Consider the following 9,572-nt stretch of genomic DNA (forward strand, 5'->3'; position numbering starts at 1 on the left):
CTTAGGGACACGATGGTAGTAAGTGGGGTTTGAACCTGGGTCTTCTGGTTCATAGGCGAGTGTGTTACCCACTAGGCTACTACCAGCCATTCTTCCATTATCTTTCGTGAATAAAGTGTTTTTTATCTCCTGCGAACAGCAGCTGGATCAGATGAAGGATCTGATGAAACCATGACATACAGAGGGAAGGAATATGCGATATTTAATGTTGGGGGACGAGGAGAGATTACAGCGCGTCAGTGCCCTGCCTCAGGTTCCTCAGTCTGCACAATGATCTCACTCGTGGGGGCGGTTCTCCTTTTTCTCCCGGTCTCTCACACACACAAACACACACACACACACACACACTTACTCATGGGTTAAAAAGGGGTCCCGGGACAAGAGCAGGATGCCAGTCAGAACTCGACAGACCGAGCGCGTGGTGGGGAGGACACCCCTGGACCCGGAAAAAGAAGACAAGGAGTCCGACAAAATGCCACAGAATGTGGTGCTGGAGGGACCCGGGCCCTGGGGCTTTCGTCTCACAGGCGGGAAGGACTTCAACATGCCCCTCACCATCACCAGGGTACGTTTCTCACAACTTGGCGCAACGTGGTCAGTTCAACAGATTACAGTTAGACCGCAGCCGCTGCATTTTCACTGCTCGTATTGATGGCCGGGGAAAGAGCTGGACAATCTATGCCGTGTAATGGAGATCAGGCGACAGGGCACTAACATGACCGCCATCGTCACGAAAGGATCAGCATCTTTTAACAGACCTAGAACTCAGAGCCGACACAGGCTGACTGCCCTGGAACAACACCAGTCCCGCCAGATCAGAAATGGCATAAATGTAAATTTACATGAATTCCAGAATACAAATTACGCACTATTTTTTTATGTTGGAACAAATATACTTTCGGTGCCCCTATACCGGAGAAACTGGGCTACGGTGACGACTTTTCAACGGCCTAAACTTGGCATTTCCCATGGGTGCCCTGCCAGTTGAATCGGGTGCTGCTGAACTGCCCCTACATGATTAGGAGTCCCAAATGCTGCCCTTTGGAGTTCAGGCCATTTAGGGCACTGCTATTTAGGGTGCTCTTGTGATCCCAAACGAGAAGTGCCCCTCCAGCAGATCAGATGCAATCCATTTGATCTAAACCCCAAAGAATATGGAGGGGTGTCATGCTGGGAGAAAACAGTAGGTGCCCCGCCCAGCTCACGTCGTTTACCACGCCCACTCTGGGTTAAACAAGGTTTCAGCATCTCCACACACCAAGAACTTAACATACGTACCTATTACTTTTTAATGCATATTATATGTAAAAAGTTTGTTGGTCAAATCGCACGCGATAGTGGAATCAAGTCATACGCAGCGTTGAAGAAAGAGTGAATCAAATGTCCCGTTCCCATCGCCTTACGCTTATTTAATAAAAACGCAAAGTCATGCATGAGGAATTCGCTGCAAAGTAGCTTGGGGCTGGTACCAGTGATTATCCAAACTCAACCCAAATGTCTGGTGCGGAGCCGCCTCCACCCGCTCGTGTATCGCTGGAAATGAAAGGCACTGTTTTGTCTGGTTGGAGCAGGTTATGGCTGCCGTAGAGCATCCAGCACAGACGCACAGAAGTCGGCCGTGCCGTGAACGCGTCGGGCCCTGCGGAGCGGCGCTGACGAGGCGGAGCGCCTCGAATAACCCCGACGCGGGCCGGTGCTGAGTCGAACTGAGAAATGAAAAAAGCGAAAAACACGAGTAAACATAACGTGAGTGAAATATAACGCCCGAGGCGACATAAAGTGCCATAAATCTGCCTTCTCAACAGAAGGTAATCAAGCAGAGATGACTGGTGTTCATAGATGATGTGTGTGTGTGTGTGTGTGTGTGTAGGGTGTGTAGGGTGGTGTTGGTTTGACAGCAGGTGCAAAGGTCCATCCAGAAGTAGATGCCTTAGAAATGAGAGGAGAGAAGCGAGGGGTGACGTCAGGGTCCGCTAATGAGAGGGAATAGGGGGGTGCGAGTGGCGGGGTGGAGGCGGGGTGGAACATGCCGTGGGGGTGAGGTCAGCGGGCCGCCGATTGACACATCCAGTCTATTTTTAAAGCCGTTTATAGAGCGACGACCACTGGCACGACGCTCTCTCGCCATGGTGCTTCAATTTCATCACGCCTCTGCTTGCTAGTTATCGTAAACCTTCTCAAAGGTCATTAATCATTTCTTTAGCTGTTATTTAGTCCGTTTTCGGGCCGCTGCGTCCGGCGGACCTCAATTACAACCAGATTGTGCGTTTTCTGGGCAGGTAACCCCAGGCAGCAAGGCCTCGCTGGTCAACCTCTGCCCAGGCGACACCATCCTGGCCATTGAAGGCCTGTCAACAGAGGGCATGACTCACGGCGAAGCTCAGAACAAGATCCGAGACGCCACCCAGCAGCTGGGTCTGAAGATCGAGAGGTGAGACCCTGGCTGAGATGCAGAATTCTGGCAGAAGTTGCATTTGACTTCGTCCTTCGTGTTCTTGCCCTTCAGGAACCGCTGAGGCCAGTCTAATTTGTGGATGCTCGGCTGTGGATGTAATTTACGACTCGGCCAGAACTCGAGAACCCAGATTCTCATCTCTGGTGTGCTTCTGGAGCATATGTTCATCGTTGTTGTTCTTTTTTCCTATTGCTGTGGCAGACCAGAAACGAAACTTTGGTCCCCCGCGGTTATAGAGGACGGCAAAGTGAATCCTTTCAAAATCAACCTGGAGGCAGAGCAACCAGTGAGTATGACACGGCAGATGAATCTGGTTCCTGTTGACTTATAGAGCATCTCCATGGATGCCATTGCAACATTAACAATATGGCAGCAGTATTGCACCGTGTGTGTGTGTGTGTGTGTGTAGGATTAAATATCACTGGCCTGTTCTGTTTGCAGTGAACGGTCAAAAATTCCTCACTGATTTACGGCCATTGGTTCCTGGCCAATGATTCCATTTGTACGGTGTTGATTGTTGTTTGCTGCTCTTTATAAAAAAAAAAATTCTCAATATTAATTTTGAATTCACTTCAGCTCCCGAGCCGGGTGTTGAAAACATTCAACCACGTGAAAAGGCATTAAAAAATGCAGTTCACACAACTAATGAACGCTTAATTTCATAGATGCCAGTGCATAATTACTGAATTGAAATGCCTGGTCTTGTGCTGAATATTGTGTAGAGTATGTTAATGATCTTAATGAATATATTACGTTATGTTGCTCATCAACTGTTAAAAAAAACAAGGATGCCATGGTTCCATTGCATTCTGAATAAATTTGGCAAACATCTCTGCTTTGTTCTCAAACTGATCTGCAAAAGAACATGGCAAATTTAACATGCTAATTATGGTTAAAATAACTTAACACTGTTAATGCAGCTGAGTTTTGCCAGTGCTTGATGGTGGCCATGTCCAAAATGCAGTCGCATTCAAAAAAATGCACTAAATGGATTAGTGCACTGCGTCCTACTACACAGATTTACTACTTACATCTGTCAATGTAACACATTGTAATGTGAGCCGAATATTTTACTGCCAACAACCACCAGGGGCGCTAGCACACAGTGCACACAACAAAATGCGTCTTCTGCATTTAATGTGCCCCCATCACCCTTGGTGAGCAGTGGGCAGCCATGACAGGTAGTGTGTGGGGACGGTGCTTTGCTCAGTGGCACCTTCCGATTATGGGTCTACTTCCTTAACAAGTGGACCCATAATCCACTGCCCCCTGTGATGAATACAAACAGAATGCATATTGAATCCATATTTCTCCAGTTGCTGGGTGTTTCATGGCCATGTGCTTTAGTACACTGACCTGCAGCATGCAGTGTGTGTGTCTTCACTGGGCATTTGCAGGAATATAAACCAATCGGCACGGGCCACAACAGGAGAGCCCAGCCTTTCGTGGCCATCGCCAACATAGACGACAGTCGCCAAATTGTGAGCACCGCCTACAACACCCCCATAGGCCTCTACTCCACAGGCAACATTCAGGACGCACTACATGGACAGATTCCAGGTCTGGTCCATGAACAGCCAGAGGGGTGAGTGCGTGATGGTCCCAGCTCCCACGTCCTCCTGCAAATGCCGTGGCTCGCAATGCTCGTTTTTCGTGTCTCTCTCTCTCTCTTTAGAACATAATTCCAGTAATATATAATCCCCTCTTTAACCTCTGCCTCCGCCTCTTGTGTCTTGCAGGATCTTGGTTATTTTGAACACAAGTTTAATGTCAGACCAAAGCCCTTCTCAGTTGCACCCCAAAAAAGGTTACTAGACCAAAAATTTCCTTGCTTCCTCATTTTAACAACATTAAATTAACCGCTAACAAATTCACTTCTTGACATTTCTTCTTTGTTTCCTGTCTCATTCTCTGTCTGTTGTGGCTCTGATGAACACTTGCGTCTCGCAGTGACGTCGTACCTCACGGCCTGAAGGGAAATGTAGTTCAACCTGCCCCACCCACCTCTCAGCCAATCAATAAGCCCGTGGCCAGACTGGCCCCGCCCCCCTCCGCTCATTATAACGTCCCTGCGGCACTGTTCTACGACGACAGTGTCGCGCACACCGAGCAGCAGGCTCAGATGTCAGCTGTGGGGGCGAGGCCGTCACCAAGGTAACCAGAGTTACCAGAGTCGGCTTACGTCGTAGTAGTTAAACCTCCCGACCAGATAGCCACTAGATCCCACGTGCACCGAATCATCTGAAATCTGAGACTGAAATGTTGCCTGGTGCTTTACACACAGCGGGAGGATGCTGTCGTCCATCGAAGACTCGCATGTGTACCGCATGCTGCGGGACGACCAGGGACACGAGGCGGAGCCCCGCCAGTCCGGCTCCTTCAAGGCCCTGCAGGACTACGTGGAGGGTGATGGTGAGAGCAGTCCACGCCTCACATGTTGATAAGAGTCCCAAAAACTTTTTTTAGGTTGATCCCCAAAAAATGAACCACATGAGCAACCCTGTAGTTTATTTGCACTCGTACGGTGTTCAGCATTAGCATTACAGAAAGACAGCTTGGGTTCCGGAGATACTCCGGCGTTATTAGCAAGTTGATATTTTTGCTGGTTTAAAGTCCCTCTAGTTTTATGTTCACGTTTTCGAGCCCACCACACCATTTCAGCCGCTGTCATTGTGACCTCTAGGCACCAAACATCTGGTCACAAGAAGTGTGAAAGCTCCGGTGACCAAGCCTGCAACTTCTTCCGGGCCTCTGCAGAAACTGCCACTGTGCGACAAATGCGGAACCGGCATCGTGTGAGTACCGTACAGCGTGCAGAGTTACATTTATTCATGCAGACAGTGGTGTTTAATTCAATAATCGCAGGGTCACTCTACTGGCCCGACGAAGGGCTGGGATTCCTGAAATTTCCGTCCAGATGTAAACATATACATATACTGTGCAAACGTCTTAACAAGACATGTCAAATATTGAATATTTACATTTACAGCATTTACCAGACGCCCTTATCCAGAGCGACTTACAATCAGTAGTTACAGGGACAGTCCCCCCCCTGGAGTGTCTTGCTCATGGTAGTAAGTGGGGTTTGAACCTGGGTCTTCTGGTTCTTAGGCGAGTGTGTTACCCACTAGGCTACTACCACCCTAGTTGTAGACTAGCGGGTATATAGATTTTTTTCCTGTTTCTTTATTTTCATGGAAAATGGCATGATGCATGTAGTGAAAGAGACTCTTCTCCTGGTGTTCTCCATCTGTAGAAGTTTGACGGTAGATCATTCATTAGCTTACGGGGTTGGGAGAGAGTTCATCTAGCACATCTCTACACATCAACAATTATTTGCAGATTCCTATTATTATTTTGTGCAATTTTACACTTTTACGTAGTCTTTTCCTGAACTATTGGAGTTACTGCTGGGAACAAAATACATTTGCACAGGACTGTACATATAAAATACAATAAATTGGTAAAATCCCATCATCCATTTCTGACTGTTTTACAGGGTGATCGTCATACTTTTATATTTTATTCGCTGCCTTTCCAGTAAGGTCATGCTGTCTGCTTAATTCCTACTGACAGGGGGACGGTGGTGAAACTGCGGGACAAGTTCCGCCATCCTGGCTGCTTCATCTGCGCCGACTGCAGCGTCAGTCTAAAGCAGAAGGGCTACTTCCTCGTAGAGGGACAGCTGTACTGCGAGACCCACGCCCGGGCGAGGACGAGCCCTCCGGACGGACACGACCTCGTCACCGTCTACCCCAACGCCTGAGCCGCGAAAACGTCCGCCTGCTGCCTCAACGGATCTGCTGGACGCTTCAAACCAGACACGGATCTCGCTTTCAATGCCTCGAAAAAATAGTCTTTATGTACCCAAAGCATGCTGTACACACCTTGCACGCGCCTTCGCAGAGGGTCATGTGACTTCATGCAAGTGTCCTTTACCGAATTAAACAGAAAACCAACTTCCATTGCGGGAGTGGTTGCACGAGGACCGCGTCCACAGAGCGCGAGACTATTTTTAATGTAGAACACATTCATCTCAGCTTCCCTGCGTGCCTCTACAGAAGAACGTGACATCTGGCTTAATATTTATGATTTTTTTTTTTTTTCCTACCCTAGACACAAATTTTGGCCTTGCAAAGTCAAAAACGTCCTCTTGTCTATTTTTTTTTGCAATTGCATCATTTTGTGCACTCTGCAGGAGAACGAACTGATCTGGACTGACATTAATAAAAGAAGAAAAGGTTCAACTGCTCGTTTGTATTGTATTTGTAATTCTTTTCCTTCGTCACATGGCAATATTTAGCATATGAAGCCCCAAAGACCACCGTGTGACCACCAGAGACGAGGTAGAATTATAATCATCTTTTTCTTCCCATTAAGGTCAGTATGCCATCACGGACGGAATGGTGGTGTAGTTCACAGAGTTCACCATCCTGCGAAAGAAGGGATGCAAGAACGTTGGTGGCGCAAGTCGGAATCGACGTTCCCGAATGAGCGGACGAGCGTCAGACTTTACTTGCTAGCGTTGACGGACAGGATGCTCTTGACCGGGGTGCTCTTGGGTCCAGGGCACGGCCGAAACACTTTCACGTCCTTAACGGCTGGTTTGGCCTTCCTCGGCACGTAGGGGTCCGCGGAGTGGGCGGGGTACGCGTCGAAGGTCCCGCTTTTCATGCCACCGGTCTGAAACGAGAAAGTCTTCAGCCGTGCATTCATCAAATTGGGGAAAATGAAGATTTATTGAAATTTCTTTTTTTTTTTACCCGTTTGCCTGGTGAGCTGGGTTTGAATGGGACCGTAAAGTGGCCTTTCGCTCGTTTCTCCTTTTCCGGAGGGAGCAGTTTATCTAATTTGTAGGGGTTGGTGTCAAAATATTCCTTAGGATGAAGGTTTAAGCGGAACGGCCCCCCTTTGAGCTTGGATTTGTGGTTTACAGTCTCTCGCTGGGGAGGGGGGAAATAAATTAAATAGTTAAATGCAAAAAACATTGTTGTATTATTATTGTATTTATACTTTTACACGAGGAGGCTGACCCGGTGCAAGTCCTTCGCGCGGTCGAACGGGTCAGAAGAGTACGGGTCGGGTCTGGACAGGGTGACGTTCGGGTAGCTGTTTCAGGGGAAGCACGATTAAAACGAACGCACGCACGCACGCACTTCAGAACAGACGAGGTCGGAAACGGAACGGCCGTACCCGTATCCGCTTCCCTTCTTGGACGGGCTGGTGTACAAGTTCTTCCCCGGCGACTTGTGGGGCTTTCTGGGAACCAGCTGAGCGCTAAGGGCCTCGACTGGACCACCCAGTGTCCCGTAGTAGCTGCCAATTCCACATCTAGAACACAATAAATCATGAAACAACATACATCAAACGTAGGAAACGAGACATTCGGCCACCCTTACAGAAAATTATTATTATTATTATTCTATTTTTTTTTTACTTTTGTGGCCTGCGTCTGGCTTTCTGACCTTGGACTCATTAAGGCGGTAATGACATCCAGGCGTTCAGATGCTGGGTCGCTCATGATGGAATGGAAAATTGCATTTACGTTGCGTACGTCCAGGCAGCGAGTTGAGGACAGGGTCTACATCCTCACTTTCTAAAGTGACGTTCGGACCAGCGGCTGGATGTAATTTCATCCGAGCAGTGAGCGAGACACGGCGGAAAAACTCGACAATCTTACGGTTTCGCCTCGCCACCGCCGGGCAGGAAGGCTTTCCCCAGGTTCTTCTTGGCCTCCTGCATCCGGTGCTGCCTCTGGAGCTTCACCGGGTCGGTCAGGGCTTCGCGCTCAAAAATCCTCTTGAACTGAGGGTCAAAGTACCCCGCCTGCAGCGCCGACTTGGTCTTGGCCCCTCCTGTCAGCATCTGTTTGTCCTTCTGGGCCGATTCGTTAAACGGGCCTTTTGAAGAGAAAGCGGTCACATCGGTCGAATTGTAGGACTGCACCACACATGCATCGTGGGACACGAGCGCGTTTAGGGGCTCTGGGGCTTACGGTAAGTGAAGGGAGTGTACTTGTCTCCAACCGAGATGTAGCCCATCTCCTTGAAGAGTCCAACCCGCTCCATGTCGCTCTTTCCCTCGGGTGGCATCTTCACAGATCTTATTTCTCGGTTTTAACGGTCTCTTCAAAACTGTCCCCCCACCCCAAAAAAAGAGAAAAAAAAAAAATATATTTTTTTATCTCAACAAGAAAGTGAGCTCATAGACTGCATGTCCTTCTGTGTGCATTTGTATTGCTAATATTAAGCAATGGTTCAAAATCCATATTAATACATATATCCACATACTACATACATACATACACTCTACACACACACACACACACACATATATATGCATACTAGAGGAGAGGAAACATGGGAAGCATTACACAAAGTGCACTATGTGTATCTATTGTGTGTATGTGTGTGGAGTTAATACCTACATTGGTCATTTAAACGTTGTGTGAAGGTTCAAAGAAAAAAAAAAAAACCTGAACGTGAAAACCACTCGATATATTAATAACCGAGCACACGACCGCAGCCCATCTGCCAAACAGGAAGCATAAACGAGTATGAAACCTACCATGAAGGTGGGGAGATCGCTCCAGACGTGAAAGGTCCGGCCAGGTTTCTGCGCTTCTGTGTACATTTTGTCTCCTTGGCGTCCGGTGACCACGGCGAACCAGAAGCAAAACTGCTCAACCAAAAGTGCATTGCGTCGTTTTTCGGTAGAACAAAAAAAAACAACACATTCATAATCACTCCGTGCACCAAAAAAAAAAAAAAAAAAATAAATTCATGTGAATTTATAAGATGTGAAAACACAGGCACGGCGTACGCAGAATTAGTACCGCAAGCGTCCGACAGGCGGCGCCAAATCCGAGGTTGTCAGCAGTCAGAAAGGATCTTTTTTACCAGATTGTAAAATAATTTCACTAAATATTTGCAAAATCTTGTGTGTGTGTGTGTGTGTGTGTTATATAAAGTGTTCAGTGACTGAGTGACTCATTCCACCACCGAGGGGCCAAGACGGAGAAGAGTCTATGAGGCTGTGAGGTAGGATGGTGCTACTCCATGTTTGGCTTTGTAGGCCAGCATCAGTATTTTGAATCTGATGCGTGCAGCTACTGGGA

The 9,572-nt window shown here is 47.9% G+C and overlaps 2 protein-coding genes across 5 annotated transcripts; one reads left to right on the forward strand and one right to left on the reverse strand.

The window, feature by feature from the left end:
- Window positions 1-294: 294 nt before the first annotated feature.
- LOC114767840 (PDZ and LIM domain protein 3-like) lies at window positions 295-6,687 on the forward strand. 3 transcript variants are annotated; one of them, XM_028959650.1, is made up of 9 exons: window positions 295-565; window positions 2,280-2,431; window positions 2,657-2,741; window positions 3,853-4,040; window positions 4,195-4,261; window positions 4,404-4,609; window positions 4,740-4,867; window positions 5,139-5,250; window positions 6,032-6,687. In XM_028959650.1, the coding sequence occupies exons 1-9, from the start codon at window positions 389-391 to the stop codon at window positions 6,219-6,221; spliced, it is 1,305 nt and encodes a 434-aa protein (XP_028815483.1). In that variant the 5' UTR covers window positions 295-388; the 3' UTR covers window positions 6,222-6,687. The 3 variants fall into 3 exon arrangements, with proteins under 3 accessions (XP_028815483.1, XP_028815484.1, XP_028815485.1); XM_028959651.1 differs by lacking the exon at window positions 3,853-4,040 and having other exon boundaries at window positions 297-565; window positions 4,195-4,262; window positions 4,406-4,609; window positions 6,032-6,686; XM_028959652.1 differs by lacking the exons at window positions 4,195-4,261; window positions 4,404-4,609 and having other exon boundaries at window positions 297-565; window positions 6,032-6,686.
- A 10-nt stretch (window positions 6,688-6,697) lies between these two features.
- Window positions 6,698-9,161, reverse strand: cfap96 (cilia and flagella associated protein 96). Of its 2 annotated transcripts, none has more exons than XM_028959666.1 (8): window positions 9,023-9,161; window positions 8,451-8,589; window positions 8,136-8,355; window positions 7,649-7,786; window positions 7,489-7,564; window positions 7,219-7,398; window positions 6,972-7,138; window positions 6,698-6,888 (listed from the first exon to the last, which is right to left on the reverse strand). In XM_028959666.1, the coding sequence occupies exons 2-8, from the start codon at window positions 8,545-8,547 to the stop codon at window positions 6,837-6,839; spliced, it is 930 nt and encodes a 309-aa protein (XP_028815499.1). In that variant the 5' UTR covers window positions 8,548-8,589; window positions 9,023-9,161; the 3' UTR covers window positions 6,698-6,836. The 2 variants fall into 2 exon arrangements, with proteins under 2 accessions (XP_028815499.1, XP_028815497.1); XM_028959664.1 differs by having other exon boundaries at window positions 6,972-7,153.
- Window positions 9,162-9,572: the final 411 nt, after the last annotated feature.

This window comes from Denticeps clupeoides, chromosome 18, assembly GCF_900700375.1.
Source record: "Denticeps clupeoides chromosome 18, fDenClu1.1, whole genome shotgun sequence".
In the NCBI taxonomy this organism is placed as follows: Eukaryota; Metazoa; Chordata; class Actinopteri; order Clupeiformes; family Denticipitidae; genus Denticeps; species Denticeps clupeoides.

Coding starts and splice junctions, on each gene's coding strand:
- LOC114767840 (XM_028959650.1), top strand. CDS start 389: ATGCCAGTCAGAACTCGACAGACCGAGCGCGTGGTGGGGAGGACACCC. Junction 4,041..4,194: donor GTCCATGAACAGCCAGAGGG/GTGAGTGCGTGA, acceptor TGTGTCTTGCAG/GATCTTGGTTATTTTGAACA. Junction 4,262..4,403: donor CTCAGTTGCACCCCAAAAAA/GGTTACTAGACC, acceptor CTTGCGTCTCGC/AGTGACGTCGTACCTCACGG.
- cfap96 (XM_028959664.1), bottom strand. CDS start 8,547: ATGCCACCCGAGGGAAAGAGCGACATGGAGCGGGTTGGACTCTTCAAG. Junction 8,356..8,450: donor GTACACTCCCTTCACTTACC/GTAAGCCCCAGA, acceptor TCTCTTCAAAAG/GCCCGTTTAACGAATCGGCC. Junction 7,399..7,488: donor GCGCGAAGGACTTGCACCGG/GTCAGCCTCCTC, acceptor CCCCCTCCCCAG/CGAGAGACTGTAAACCACAA.